This window comes from Falco rusticolus, chromosome 7, assembly GCF_015220075.1.
Source record: "Falco rusticolus isolate bFalRus1 chromosome 7, bFalRus1.pri, whole genome shotgun sequence".
NCBI classification, from domain to species: Eukaryota; Metazoa; Chordata; class Aves; order Falconiformes; family Falconidae; genus Falco; species Falco rusticolus.
In genome coordinates, this window is record NC_051193.1 from 70,022,662 (window position 1) to 70,038,852 (window position 16,191).

The 16,191-nt window shown below is 41.4% G+C and overlaps 1 protein-coding gene across 40 annotated transcripts in view; it reads right to left on the bottom strand.

Moving 5' to 3' along the window:
- MADD (MAP kinase activating death domain) overlaps nt 1-16,191 on the bottom strand; it is a 77,033-nt gene that overhangs the window by 31,938 nt on the left and 28,904 nt on the right. For 12 of the 40 annotated variants that reach the window (XM_037393691.1, XM_037393683.1, XM_037393694.1 and 9 more), the window contains 11 exons: nt 15,534-15,727; nt 14,531-14,862; nt 13,724-13,863; nt 12,377-12,478; nt 11,481-11,519; nt 10,395-10,454; nt 9,834-9,936; nt 8,605-8,791; nt 8,280-8,430; nt 5,653-5,859; nt 673-726 (listed from right to left, as the gene is read on the bottom strand). In XM_037393691.1, coding sequence (XP_037249588.1) covers nt 673-726; nt 5,653-5,859; nt 8,280-8,430; nt 8,605-8,791; nt 9,834-9,936; nt 10,395-10,454; nt 11,481-11,519; nt 12,377-12,478; nt 13,724-13,863; nt 14,531-14,862; nt 15,534-15,727 — 1,569 coding nt within the window. The remainder of the gene's footprint in view (nt 1-672; nt 727-5,652; nt 5,860-8,279; nt 8,431-8,604; nt 8,792-9,833; nt 9,937-10,394; nt 10,455-11,480; nt 11,520-12,376; nt 12,479-13,723; nt 13,864-14,530; nt 14,863-15,533; nt 15,728-16,191) is intronic. The other 28 variants (XM_037393704.1, XM_037393714.1, XM_037393723.1 and 25 more) reach the window with 12 other exon arrangements.

A 16,191-nucleotide genomic window follows, 5' to 3' on the forward strand; every position in this document is an offset into this window, starting at 1 on the left:
CAATAGGTGTTAAGAATTGTGTAGATTTAGACTACTATTTAGATTCTGCAAACAGCCTCAGACTATTTCACTCCTTTAATATGGGATATAAAAAACCAAAATGGGGTTAATTCCTTATTATGCGGCTATTCTCAAACAGCCATCACTAAATACAATTCTTCACATACACCTTCTCTCTCCCCCTCGAAGGTATTTCTTGTTGCAGACTGACTGCGGTCATAAACTGTTCATGGCTGATGCCAGGTAACACAATTTGCCATCCCACAGCTTGAAAGCACAGAGAATTCTTTGTTCAGTAACATCCAATCAATAGATTCATGTCAAAGACTTGTTAAGCAAAACTGGTCTTTAACTTTTAAGAAAGGAGACTGAATATCTTAAAATCCTTCCATACACATCTGATACGGTGAGGATGCAGAATATCTGCTTCCCCTTCTTTGAAGAAGGCAACATTCAGGGGAGGAAAAAAAAGAAAGAAAAAAAAAAAAAAAAGAAGAGACATTTGGACACAATTTCCCCAGGGCAAACTGATCTGTTTGGTCTGCTCTATAATGCAGGCTTTTGTGGGTATAAAAACTGTGTGCCATAGATGCAAGCTCACCCTGCACCTGGGGAGTTGGCAGTTATGGGGAGGCTGGAGGAGTCAGTTTCTATGTTTTTTAATTTCCTTACTCGTTTTTTCCAAAGATTTTTGCTTTTTCACTTCCTGGTGCTTGTTCCACAATTCTACTCAAGATGCAGTGAAAGCAGGAGAGAAAGAGAAAGAGTCAGCGGCTGGTCAGACAGGTGAAAATGGGGACAAAAATCTGAAACAAAACCCCACCCCTTCAGCTCAAAAAAAAAAAAAAAAAAAAAAAGAAAAACAAAACAAAAAAACCCCAAAAAAAGGCAGAAACTTACAACAACTACTGAGTGAAGGGTCAATTAATGCCATTTTGCAAGAAATCAATGTTAGGAATTGAGCACTGCATCACCTCTCATTTACAGACTTCAAATGTTGGAGATGACTTCATACCGTGAACCAATTAAGCAAAACCAGCCATTATGAACACATATAATGCAATTAATCACCTTTCCTGAGAAAGGCCTTTAAGACTGTCACATATTTATTCCTCCAAAATGTAGGCACCACAGAAGCTCTAATCAACAGAAACATTTTAATGTCTCTAGTTTAAGTCAGTCATTGAAAGGAAAAGGCACAAAAACAGCAGCAGCAATTCCAAGAAAATTTAAACAGTAGGTTAACACAATATTTAACCAATATTGTATCTTTAAAAATATCACAAAATTTACAAATAAACCAAGTTATTTTTGACCTGACAGCATTCTCAATAAATGCTTGGCTCTGCCTATCAACCAGTCCCTACATGCAAAAAGCTGAACTCTGCATCCACTTGTTCCTATCAGGGTATAAAGAATGAAAAATAGGGAAGAACAAAACCAAGCAAGATATCAGTCATGCTTAATGCTAATTTCCAAAATTCAATTAGGTGACTATTCCAATCAAGGCAAGGAATGCCATAAGAGGATACAATGCAGAGAAAAGGAAAAAAAAGTCTGACATCTGCATGCACTCTTTTCATTTGAAGCTTAGCCCTGAGAAGAAACAGTGATGAGGCACTTGCACTTCTCCATCACTCACATTCCTCAACCCTCCGAAACGCAGCCATCTTTTCTGCTCAGAAACATCAGATCATTCCAGGTGCTGGCCTGCTGGCCAAGGGAGACGGTACAAGCTGACATGCTGAACTGACAGAATGCTGGGCACTGTCCTCTCTCACTAGCACAGTTAAAGCTGGCAATGCTACAGAGGAAGATACCCTCAGAAAAGCAGCAAAGGGAAGGGAAAAGTACAACAATCTTTTATTGCTCTTCGAGGAAGCTTGCCAGGCAACTAAAGTCACTAGAAGCGTGTCAGAAAAGCATCCCATCCCGCAAATGGCAGAAATCAGGGCAAGAAAGGCTCCAAAAAGTTCTCTTTCACAAAATGTCTCTTGAAAAAAAGAAAAATTAAAAAAGCATAGTATTATGATTGTGTAGGAAAGCTCCAAAGTATTATCATTAAACATTTTAGGAGCAAGGCAAATGTAGCAAGGGAGAAAAAGCTAGAAAGACAGCTGCTAGCCAACTGATTTCTATATCTGCTTCACGATTGATGGATGTTCCTTCAACTTTCATAAGTACACAGATGGATAGGATAAAATTGCTTATAGATCCAAACAGCATCCTATAGGCTTATCTAGCTGAGCACACACTGACACAGATAACATTCTCTTCAAGATGTACTGAGTTTGTTTGTTAAAGGGCTTTGAAAACATCTGGTCTCTTTAAGTGCCCAGTTTATATGGCTTCACTTTAAAAACCACCAGGCTGAAAGCTACAATACCTGCCATTAGATTACTTTCAGCTGACTTGCCTGTTAATTCTGGGTAGGGTATATCCCAGTGCACTAAAAACAGTCTAGATTTTACTCTCAACTATTTTGTCAAAGAAGAAAAGGAAAACCTCAGATAAACTCAAGGGGTATAAAATAGTGTGCTTATGGCTTTGTTACATGAGCCTGAACTAAACAGGACAGCAGGTCCAAAAAGGATCTGATGCAAAGTAGGTAGCACATTCTTTTCTGTTTCAAAAAACTGTCAAAATAAAGTGATCCACCAGCATTAAGCAATTATTTAAGAAGTAGTAATGGAAACTTCAGTAAGTACTGACACTTCATTGACAGTTACTGCAAGTATGCAATAAACTAAACTAATAACTAACGTAAAGAGGGAAACTATTAACTATCAACTTTAAAGCCACCGGTGTCCTAACAAAAAGGCCAACACTACAGGTGATGACCATGGACCCTGGAAGACAAGAACTCCAGAAGTAAGCAAATAATTGGTGACCTTTTAGGAAATGATATATCAGAAGCACCATCTTCACAATGAATTTCCAATCTAAACAATTAGGTATTAAAGCACAGCGAGGATCAGTCCTCAACTCATAAAAATCCACCACTCTTCTAAGAATTTTGAACACCAACAGCACTCCCTGTTACAAGTGAGCATCCTACATACTTCAGGAGGTACACAAGAAACCATAAACTTTCTGAAAAATGAACAACAAAAGGCTGTCAAGCAGGAACATATCCATCCTGAACTTCGGAAACTTGTGAACCTCCTGGCTGTTGCTCCTGTAGCACAAGAAGAATGCACACAACATTCAGCTAGCGTACTTCTAGATCTCAGAGATGCAGTTCAACAACCACAGCAACATACACTTCATGTTACAATTCTAGTCTGACTTCTCATTCTAGTATTTCCTCTTGTAACTAGGTCAAAAGGTTAGCAGCCCAATTTGTATTTTGCCCATACAATACCGACAGATTCATTGAGAGTTTTATTTACGTATCTGCCACCCAAGGCCGTAAGAACCTTCCAAACTTCACAGAATCAAGGAACTGATGAGTTTCAAAGGGACCTCTGGAGATCACCTAGTCAAAGCTCCCTGCTCAGAGCAAGGTCACCTGGAGCAGGCTGCCACAGGACCATGTCCAGTCAGGCGTTCACTGTCTCCACAGATGGAGAATTCACAACCTTTCCCAGCAACCTGTTCTAGTGTTGGATCATCTTCACATAATTTTTTTTTCTTATGTTTAAATGGAATTACTTACGAATACTTTGTTATTTCAGCAACACGTAGATGTTTATCTCCTTCCCATAAGAAGTTACTTTGAATGAGAAAGCCTGTGTTTCACTACAGAAGGAATTTCAGCCCAGCCATGACTAACGCTCGTCCCAGTATTGTCTTATACTGAAGCCTCCATAACAGAACATAAAGGAAGCATAACAGCCGAGTAACTTTTTATTACCTTCCAGCAACACAGAAAGAGAAATTCCCTTTACTTCAAGACCTCAAGAGTCAGATGAACATGGACACTACATTGTTTTTAGAGCAGTTTCTTCAAGTCTGACTTGCACACTAGCTCATGGTACTTGGTGACAGACAAAAGCAGCTAGAAAAAAAAGGCTTCAGAAAAAGCACGTAAGTCTTTCAAACTCTGATCAGTTTTGGTGAAACCATATCCTTCTCCTGACTTAGTTCCATAGAAGAGAAATGGAAATCATTACAGCATCAGAACCACCAACAGGAATTTACCTGTTGCCCGTCCTTGAAGGCTGTGAATTGTTTAAGGCTAATATTCTGGCAACAGTAGTTAACATAACATATTAAGTATCACTTCTTTTGAAAAGCACTTCCATCGATGCTTCACAAACGTGGACTCTCTGATCTCCATGATTTCCATTTCCATGAGGCTTTCATTTCATCTGAGGGAAAGGAGCAGTCTCAGCAATCCAGTCAAAAGCTGTCTCTTCATTCTTCAAAAGAACGCTGTCCTAGCTTCTGTTTTATTCTTAGCAGTGTCAGAAGCACACTTTGCTTTTTGCGTTTTCTACAGAACAGAAATTAAGTACCCAGAGCAATCCAAACCGCTGAACTGAAATGCTAGAAATCTGCATCTTTCTTAACTCCCTGACAGATTTTCAAATAGAGTGCAAGGCTAGTTTCTGAGCAACTGCCTCCATAGGTTACCTCTTGACCCAAGAAACCAAATCAAGTCAGAGGGGCTCAGTATCAGTTCTGAAGGACTCAGCACCACTCAGCCTGCAGCTGTGATGTGGGTGCAAGAATGAACATCTGCACTCCTGCCATGTAACTGCCCGATACACACATTCCCTTGCCTTACGCCACATACTGCAGGTACAGCCTCACAGCAGCACGCTGCTCTCAGAAGATTAATCTTTCATATGGTGATTCCATTAAAAAGTTATTTTAAACAGCCTGTAAGAAGCAATGCCTAAAATTTAACATGACATATTTTTGGAGTTACCAAAGAATCTCTCTCATATGCTGATGGTATTTTCCTGTTGTTTACAATCCACAGCAGGTTGGATCCAACCAAAACATTTTTTTTCTTTTTTTTTTTCCCTCCCCCAAAAATGTCTAAGGCTCTCTTCAGGTAACATAGTTTAAAGCCTACCTCTAACTTTTTCCCAGACATAGATAAAAGCTACACCAGCTAAGAAATTAGACTGGCAAAATTTCCAGTGACCAGCCTAGCAGATGCTGTTTAGAAGGACATGCATTCCATTTGCTGTTGCATAGAAGGAAGATCCATCAGTCCTGCTCCCTGAAACTGTAACACTACAACTAAAATCTTTCCGGCAGTTTTTATTCTTAACAATCAGCAGATCCTGGGTCCCACTTCTATCAGGATACAATCTAGATAACCCACAGGTAGTCAGCAATGACTACAAAACTTTTGTTTCATGTAGTCCCTCCCACAGTTGCCCTTTACAAGTCCTGCTGCCCCGTTTCCCCTTTGCCGTTTCCTGTTGCTTGAAAACATCAATCACAAAGCAAACAAAGCTGTCTGAAGTGTAATGAAATTCAGAAACAATCAAGATTAGAAAACTTCTGGGAGAAAACTGCCCTGGATAGTTCATCCAAGAGTAGAGTGAAAACACGTATGATTGTTCATTGTGATCTAAGGTGTAAATGAAGCATGTTACAGCAGCAATGTAGTGTGTTAAAATGGAGAGAATGCAAGTAGAACCTAAAGGCAAAATAGTCCCTCCTGCACTTCACATGCACCTCAATACACACCAATGGAAGCAATAAAATTTTCTTCCTTTAGACTCCTTGTGTCAAACTCCCTTGGCCCTTTGCCTGCAGGGCTCGGTGCCTTTGGCATTAGCTGAGGTACCGGCAGCTGCATCGCAGGTTTTGGCTCCACTCTTGGGGATGACGCAGGATCCTTGCCAACTGGAGTGACAGATCCATCCGTTGGACTTCGTTTTCTTTTTTCTGGTTCTTTAAAGAAAAAAACCAAAGTGTTGGGAAAAGAAAAAAAAAAAACATAAAGAAAAAGGAAATGAGAGCAGGAAAAGGAAGATCAGACAGATGGTCTCCCTAAGCCTGGCACTGAAACAGCTCAGTCCCACATTTGTTCCCATAGGTCACCATGACTTGCAGATAGACTGACTGACGCACTGGTGGAAACAGTAGAGGACAAAGCCAGAGTGCTGGTTTTGGGATACTCAAATTATCTCCTTCCTGTATATTTGAAACCTAGGAATCTTCTCTGACACAGTAACTGTAGTATCTCCCCTGCTGAGCTGTGCGAAGTTAAACAACTCTGCCTGAACTACTATGAATATCACTTCTAGAATACAAGCAAGCTCCCCTCGCAGTGCAAAGGTTACACTAAATGAAACTTCAGGTAGGAAAAAACCCTCAAAAAACTATCAGCTAAAGCTCTTCCATCATTCTCCAAGACTTCCCATAATCACACATCCCCCAAGGCAGTTTGGATTATTTCTCTGTATCAAACTCCACGGTTTGAATTACACCAGAACTTCCAGAATAGAATAATTAAAATCAGGTTTTCCACAAAGAACCTCCTGCAAACCTGCACAATCTGTTCCAATAGCTGATGAGGCTAATAGTCAAAATTTCATATCCTAACCTCTAAATTTGTTGTACCGCTGGACCTTGTGACACTTTTTCCAGTAGATTAAAGATTCTGCTATCAGCAACACCTTTCCATTTAGACAATAATTGAAAACAATCAACACTTAACATTCAACAGACTCAATATCTCCATCTTTCAGAGCAAAAGTGTTTTCCCAGTTTCTTGCGGGCTTTTTCAGAAACCTCCTCGTTTTTTCAAGCTGCGACGAACAGAACAGGAAGCACTACCTCAGCTGCGGGTCTTGTTAGTGACATATCCAGAGACAGAACAGGAGCTGCATTCCAAACCGATATTCCCAGGTTTACACAGTGCCCCCCTCCCCAGTTTTTACAGACACAGTAAACAGTGGGACGTGCACACATAGCTGCCATTTTCAGAGACACTGCTTCCTAGGATACAGTTCCCAGTCCTGCTATTATTGCCAGCCGTCCTTGTTCCTGAACACAAGCCCTTTGTTTGGCCATATAAAAATAAATTAATCACAGCCATGCTTTCTTAAGATTCAGCTTCCTCTAGACAAATAACCCATATCTATCACATCCCATTCAAACAGTATGTATCATATGCAAACTGAAAATTTTTAGGATTACTAAATCAATACTATAGGTTAAAGAACATCAAGATAAGCACTAATTTCTATAAAACATTTCTAGAAATATCAACTCTTTGAAAACAGGTAAAACATACTAAACAGCTAAAATCTGGCTATAAACCAAGGTGTCATGCAATAATAAGAGAAGTCCTTTAAAGATGTATGAAGGCTTTAAAAGCATCTAACAAATTTCGTCTATTGTGACCACGATTAATTTACTGGGTAAACTCTACTTACCATCGAATTATGGTATCTGATTTTACATTAGCAAGCCTTGACTCTAAAGCCACTACACATCAGTCGCTCTATAATTTTGGTTAGTATCAGTGTCAGACTAAAAGGCTTGTGATTACCAGAATGAGCCTATTCCCCACGTTCAGGACTGTTGCACTAGCACAGCCTTCCTTACCCTCCTCAGCATTCTATCAAGTGGAAAGGAACGCCAGTAACCCCCAGGACAACTAAGCCAACTCATAATATCCCTGATGCAAGCCACCCAGAACACAACTGTAAAGTGTTTAGTAGATGTTACTCCTCTGCTACAACGAAATAAATAGCTTTTCATCATTTGAGCAGCTGAATCAGATACTAAGCAGAGAGGAAGCTTTTTGTCATCTTTTTGGTCTTTTTCCTTACACATGCATTTTCTTATTTTGCATTAAGAATCAGATTTTAAGAAAAAGATGAAAAATAAAGAGGTATTTTCAGACTTAGTATCCAAGAGTACTTAGTGATATAAGAATCGTTATGGAATGCAAGGTGGTTGGCGAGATATGTCTTGTATGGTTCCGCATTAGAAAAATCTCCCTCCCTGTTCAAGGATGTTTGGTATAATTTTCCACGACTGTAGTGAAGACAGTGTTAGCTGACGGTCCCCACTCTCAGAATTTCCACTTTATCTGTAAAAGTCCCAAGTTTTATATCTCGTTGCACAGTTTCCATTTTCAATCGAATATCAGTATGGCTGTTATTCTGCTCTGGTCCAGTTACACGTGTGCAGGAAATGGTTTCAAGCTTTGTAAGGTCTCACAACAATGGCACAGTTCTCACCTATTTTTGAAAGTGTCATGAAACTCCTGAAATATCAGAAGCCACAAAACATCAACCTTCACAATAAGGATCCTGTTTGGTTCACGAACACTGCATTCTCACAAACAGTTCTCTTACCTTTGTTGTAATAGTGCGTATGTGCTATCTCGAGCAGGCCAAAAACACTGGCCATGCCTCCCAGGCCAGCATTTGCATAAGACTGCTCCAGGCTCAACACTGTGCACTTCAGCAAGTCCAGCATGCCTTTATAAACCTTGCGGCTGATCTCCTGCAATGAAAATCCCGTTAGTGTCATGACTTCAGAAATGAGAAAGTAATTAAAGAACATACATTCCAAAACTGCTGTAACATCAGCTTTTAGGAGGCCATTTAGCAAAAACGTTCTACAAATTGAGCCTCAGCCGCCACAAGGTATGAGGACCCTGCCGGGTTCAACACTGACCACATCCTGAATGACATCTTGTCGAGCATCTTCTTCCGACTGGATTGTGCGATTCAGCTTGCTTAGTACAAAGACACGGAGCTGCTCACTCTCCAGCAGACGTCGGACTCTCTTCATGTTCAGCCAGCCAACACCTTGCCCATCGAGAACGTTGTGTACCACCTCCTTCAGGAACTGCTGGTTCTCACTGATGGATTTCAGAGGAAGCAGGCAAAAGTTAGCCCTCTGCTTCCCTTGGCTTGCATGGGAAGACACATACGGCCAGGACACACACAGAAACGCTTTTCCTACCAACGCAAAGGTTGCAAGGAAAGAAGTTCAAATCTAGCTATGCCTGCTACTAGCGTAACTGCACACAGCCCAAGCTCTGTTCTACAGGTGTAGTAGCAAATATTTTATTTTGTCCCTTATTTCCTATAATAACCCATAACGAGGTTTTCCTCTAGTCCCTCTAGCTACCACTCTACTCCTTGCCTTCACAGCCCTCCTCAGAATCCGTAGGAATCCTCTGTGCCACAACCTTCTCCCACAGCCACCTTGTCTGGCCTGAAGGTTTTCCCAAAAAGAGGAAGCACAGCGCTACGGTGAGCACTAGTGCAGCAGCCCTGGCACGTGTACTGCTTCAGCTTGTTTTGCCACAGGGGAGGGAATGGTAAAAGGGAGGGAACTCCTGTGCAGCCTGCTGCATTCCCCAGTCTGAACTGCAGTTACTGTTCTTCCTTGTCTCCCAACTCCAAAAGCTCAAAGTAAATGTCACTCTACCCATGACTGCTACACAAGAAAGGAGGAGAAAGCACAGGCACAGGTCAGGTAGTGTTTACCTGCACTTTCTCAAGGCTGAGAAAGGAGTTCCATGTGAATTCATGGAATCAAACTGCTTCATACGACCCAGCTGATCCCCTGCATGCTGTATCACAACTCCCCTGGCTAGACTACCTTGTTCAGAACAGACTGTTACAAAGAATAAATATTGAGTTAAAGTAGGGACCTAGAATTTTTTTGATCTCAGACAGAAAAAGGATACATTATGGAGCACAGAAAAATACGTACGTGTACAACTAACTGTAAAACCATCCATACCAAATCTTCTTGGACAATAATACGTGCAGGTTTAGGGCCACAGAAAAGTATTATTTAGTTTTCAACAGCTAGACTTCTGAGGAAACACTAGCCAAGTACGGGGCCACTCTAACCACACTTTATACTCCAAAAGAAATGAAAAATATTACCTGGAATTGCTAGTTCGTCCCTGAGGTGATGGAGATTCTCTCTTCACCGTTGGGCTGTGCTTAATCACTGAAGACTTTTGATCCACAAGGGCTCGCCTGTTTCCTAAATGGAGAGGAAACAGGATGAAAGGAAGGGGTGGGAGGAAAACAATCTGATCCCAGGACAGTAACAAGCAACGCTAAGGCTGGCTAACACACCTATTCAGATTACAGGTAACAGACTTCAAACAAAATGGAAACTCCAAAAAAGCAGCAGCGTATATCATATTCTAGCATCACACATCGGCAGAAAACAGTAATGGGAGTAATGCAGAGAGAAAAAGAGAAGATGGTAATGAGAGCAGGAGGTGAAAGGCAAGAAAAGTTCAGCTGCTCTGCATGCAGTTCCACAACAAGAACCATCTTCAAATTAGTCACTATATGTAAAAGCATAATGCATTGGGGGTGACTAGTATAGATCATGTGGTACTGGTTACCCAGTGAGAAAGGTAGCCCAAAGTCAGGCATAGGGAATGCTGGAAATTGTTATATCATGCACAGCTCATGCTGTAGGGAACCCACCTTCATTGCTTACTGGGCCAGCTTCAGTAATAATCTCCATTATAGTATTTAACCCAAATACTGGGACACAAAATATACAATTAGTAGTGTACTACAATATCTACACTCCCCACCATCAGCATCAAAAGAATCCAACTACCAGCTTCTTCCCAGCCCTCCCTCAAAACAAAACCCAAATGACGCTAGAGCAGGAAGGATGCTCGGAAGCCCAAGACAACAAGGGCCAGCATAATTAATCTTAGAGATAGTGCTTGACTTGAAATTTGGCACCGTGGAACCAATGTATCGCATCTTCAAGGACATTATTGCACACACTGTTATTTCAAGGGCACTATCAAAAACACCTGCATCACTGAGGAAAAAATATCAATGGATGTGCATGAAATAAAAATTAAAAAAGGAAGATGGAAAGTGGTCAAACAGCAGCAATGAGATGGAGTCCCAGCATCATTTCCCATTACAGTTAGAAACACAAGGTACCACACACACTTGGTAAGAACAAGTTAATGCAGCGATTTTATACCTGTACAACAGAGACAAAAACATTTAAAAAACAGTGAAGTGCCCAGTGGGAATCCCAGTGAGCCAGCATGCACACGTAAATGAACATGAATACACACACACACACTTGCACATGCACAAAAGAGACTGAGCTACTCCATGGAAACCCCATCCTTGTATCTGCGCAGTAACGTTAAAGGCCCTACAGGATTACAATAGTCAAGAACACCAAAGTGCAGAAGATGAGGCACAAAGCATGAACGTGGGATGGCAAACCCCATCACTGTTTTCTTCCAATGCATGGAATCGGTCATTAAGTTTACCCATGGAAATACCCCTGACATGAAGCATGTTTCTTATCCAGTACAACTGGACATGAGAACATAACCAACTGGTAAAAGGTTATTCAAAAACAGCTGTGCAGAGTCTCTGCTAGTGTTTTCACCCTACCAGTCCTGTTCCTCCTCACTTTACACACAGGGAATGATCACTCATCTCAAAAACAAAGTCCAAAGCAGAAACACAAAAAACAGCCTTTGGTCTTTGTTTCTACAAGGTCAAAGGTCAGCCAAACATCATACCAACCTTCATTCACATCCCTTCCCACTTCCAGATTAAAGTAATCTTTACCGATTAAAAAGATGAGGAGGAAAAAATAAATGAAAAAAAATCAGCATATTAGAGCAAAAGCAGTAACTTCTAATCAGCTAGAATAACTCAAAAGGTAAAATACAACCTTCCCCCAGTTCAGCAACTGAAAAGCTCTCAACACTAAAACACCGGCACGTGCTCTTTTGTCACTACGCCTGGTACAAGGACAACCAGGCTGTCTGACTCCCCACAGTAAAAGGGTCATTTCTCTAGTGCCATTCAGGCATGTTGTCTAATGAGACTGCAGGCAAACAGGAGATGTTCCAAAGAAAAGACTGTAGACATAAGTTAGGGATCGATTTTCACCTTGAATGAGCTGAAGCATGGTTATAACTTGCTTTTGATCAGAAAGTTTCTATTCAGTGAACTGAAAAGACTATAAACACTTTCAAAACCCACGTAAACTGCAGTGTCCACGGGAGGCTGGCATTATCGTCACTTACAAATGCAACATCATTGCTCTTACAGGTTACCTGAGGCTAATCATGAAGATAGCGGCAGTACAACAAAAGCAGGACCTACCTCTTGGTTCCCATTCTTTACACTAAGTACTTAAATACTTTAAAATAAACCAAAATGAAACACAAACCAAGACCAACATTCACAGTGTATCTGTTAACACAGGCTAGACCAGCCAGCCTCCCATCCCAACACAGCCCAGTTGTTGGGAAGAAGTCTGAGAAATACCAAGACAATTCACTCGAGAGACAGGTACTACCCAAACTACCAAAATGCATCGCCCACCAGGACTCCTGGTGGGGCTAAGTACCTCAGGCTGCCAGGTCACAAGAACTGTAAAGGCTGTAGAGAACAAAGGGAAAAATGGTTACCTTTCAGGCTGGGAAAGGGAGTACTCTTGTCTCTCCCAACTTTGGTTGGTAGGGCTAAGTTGGACAGACTGAAACTTGTGCTGTGGTTTCTGTACAGGCTGCCTGTGACGGAAGAAGATAACAATTAAACGCCTAATGCTCACTGCACACACCCAAACTCCCTAAAGTTCCTGTAATTCACCTTCTTATTCCAGAACCTTAATGATTAAAGCTCATTACCCAAAAGTCTCACAAGCATAACACTGTATCATATACACTGTAACCACACCTGTAATCAGATTATTCTAAATTGTACAAAAATGTAATTCTCAGCTTTTATGTTACAATCATCGCTGTTGCATCTTTTGAGACTTAAATGTAACAGCATCATCCACCTGTCTGCCTGCACTTACACAGGCAGCCTCGTCAGCTGTGTCTTCTAGTTTGATCCTCTTTTTTTCAGAAGCAAATGAATGGCAGAGGCCACATGAGAAAACAGAATGATGGAAGATGTCCAAAACATGTAATTCTGAAGTGGGGATTGTGCACTGTGCCTTGTAAAACACTGTAAATCTGCCACAGGAGTATGCTTTACAATAGAAGCTTTCCATTTATTAAGAGAAAATGAAAGTTCCTCCTAGTACAGACAGACCTTAAGCACACAATAATGCATCGTCATCTGGTTAAGCCTGCAGACAGCCTGAAAGCATCTCATGTAAACCAATGAGCTAACACTTCAAGATGTTAATTTAAAATGTCAGCGTACTATTTCAGTTTGCTTTGGTTCTTTTCTTGCAGCCTTATTTTAGTAACAATCTTTTTACCAGAAACATCCAATATACTTTCCCCACCGCTGCAAACTTCTTGCATTGCTCCCTGCTATAGGGCGAGACTCAACTGGACAACTTTCACTCATTAGAAAACTCTAGATTAGTTTTCCACACCTGTGGATTTTATTAGTAAAATATAATTGAAAGTAGATGAGCACAGTCAAGAAATCAAATTTAGCACCTAAACACACAACATGGTAGCATGGAAGGCATACTACTGGTAAGATTTGTTATCAACTTCATGAACTTGCATAATTTTTTTGCTTAAATCAGAAAGAATTTCTATTTGTGCCCTAAAGTGCCATATAACTCCAGGGCCTAACCACATAATCAAAGTCCTTCTTACGGAAAAATACATAAAATGGTAGTTATCAGCAGTGTAAGTTAAACAGGTCCTGTGGCTCCCAACATGACTTCTGGAGAGCCAGTAACAATTTGACAACCAAGTCATTCTCCTACTAGCCATCCCTCTATTCCATCTCTCTGTGAACTCTAATACAATAAATAAAACCAGCTGAATGAACACATTAGTACATACTTGCAAAAGACATGATGCCCCCAAAACCTTCACTGCTGTTGTTGGAGACAGTAGAGTTTGGGGAGCTGGCCCTGGAATCTGAATCTGCATCAGAATCATTGGCCAGTTTTAAACTGTTTGGACGGAGTAACTTCTGAGACCTTTAAAGAAATTAAGTACAACTGTTATTAGCCTTCCCTCTTTCCTCCCCAAATCAACACATTGTATGACTGTGGGAGATCGATGCTAGTCTCATTCTTCATCAGCTTTCACCACACTACCCTTACCTTGTGAGAAAGAGAAAAAAAGTAAAAGAAAAACCGAGAGAATTGAAGTATCTTTGCATTCAGGCTTTTATTACATTTTAGGGTGCGCTGAAAACTTGTCTGCAAAAGGGCATGGGTGGATTTGGGGATGAAAGGGTTCTGCTTTGAGAAGAGTAACAAGAAAACCCTATGTCATCCATCACTATAGCATCTTTCCTCCCAAAAGATAAAGCTTCACCAACAGAAAAAAAATAAAATTATATTAAAAAAAAAATCACTCAAAGGTTTCCAGAATTCAGTAGCTGATAAACTAGAATGTTTCTAGGAAGAACTGGTAATTCTGTTAGCTCCCACTGCTTACATAAAAGCAAGGAACTGAGGGAAATGAGCAAGTGCCTTTACTCAAACCAGAAGAGTTTACAGAATTTCAGTATTAAATGGAGTGACCAACAACACATTTCAGGTGCAAAAGGCGTTGGAACGAACGAGCGTTAAAACTACACGGAGCAGACGGAAACCCCAACAGTGCTGTACAGAAGGGCAGGAGACAAGGAGGACTCGCCTGCTTCCATTGAGATTCTGGTTAAATCTTGGGGTGTAGCTCTCTTCCTGCTCATCATCTTCATCTTCCGTAGGAAAACCATACTGTGGTTCAAAGTATGGATTGTCATACTCCCGCTTCCTCAGCACCCCTTCCGAGGAGCTCGTGCTGCCAGCTGCACCATCGCTCTCACCGCGATCCAAGCTTATCTTGGGAAAGCTTGGTTGCAGTGGCAAGGAAGGGAGGTGGTTTGAAAATCCAGCAACCAACTTCTCTTCAATTTCTGCTGTATCTGCTGACTCCTGTGGACCAGTCAAATCATTGATCTGTTCGCTAATTTGCGTTACATACAACTGAAGGGCAGGACAAAAACAATTATTTCAAACTGGGAAGTCTGCAGGGTCCTCGCTGTTTGTTACTGCCCCCCCCACCCCCACCCCACCCCCCATCCCCCCAATCCATGGCTTTAACCTAGGATTTTATACAGGCTGCAGTATTTGTGCATTGCTCTAGGGACTTACTCCCCTGTAAAACATATCTTACTAGTGAGTGTTAGCTCAGGATAACGGTTCTCCATTACCCTGTTTTGTGGTTACACAGGCAACTCCCTTTCTTCTTAAATGACCACAGATTAATGAGTTTCCCCACCCTACTCCCTGTTCCTATAATGCACTGAGTCTTTCCAGACTGTAAAAGCAATTCCTGCAGTCACAGCCTGGACTGCTGCTCTAAGTTAATGTTGCATTTTCCAATGCATGGGAGTTCTTACGTACAGAAATGCTCTATCGCAGCATAAAAGGGTAAGAGTAAACTCCACCTTGCTCAGAAAGTCCAAAAAGAGCATGCAATTTTGAAGGGAATGACCCCAGAGTCACATAGAGAGGTGAGCTGTGGGACCATTTAATCTGTGCATGGTTTCGCAGGCCTATTAGCTTTTGCCCTTCTCAGAAAGAACCACGTGCATTCTCCCATTCTTTATATCCTAATACGCTGATCTTGGGGCTGAACTCATCTCAGTACACACATGATTCACTCCATGGATGACAGTGCTGGGGCTGCTACTGGCTGTAGTACTGGAACTTGAACGAGGCTGGTTGTTTTCTTGGGAGTTTTCACTGTCCATGGCCTGTTCATCCAGATCCCCTGAATATTCTTGAAAATCATCAAACTCCACTTCACTAGCATCACCAAGGGCTGCGTGAGTCAGGGGGTCAACATCTGCGAACACATCATTTTGCATTAAAGAACACTGCCTTCCTCAGCCTTCTGCCCACCTAACTAAAGATCCCTTAGCAGATGAAGACTGCTCAGGAGAATAAACCTGCATAAAAATCTAGGTTGTAAAGGGCTTTCAGAGGTCACCTATTCCAACTCCCTGCTCAGAGCAGGGGTAACTTCAAAGTTAAAGCAGGTTGCTCAGGGCGTTGTCCCACTGACTTCTGAAAGTCTCCCAGGCTTGACATTCTACTGTGATGCTGGGAACCTGTTTGACTACACTAACCATGAAGATCTTTTCCTTATGACCAAGCAGATTTCCTTTTGTTGCACCTTATGATTATTACTCTTACCCTTGGGACACTGGAAATGTGTTGGCACTCCTAGATTTAGTTTACTGAAGAAAGTGAGAATTTCCCACTCTCACGAGAGAAGCCACTGCTGCAGCCTCCATATAAGCCACAGAG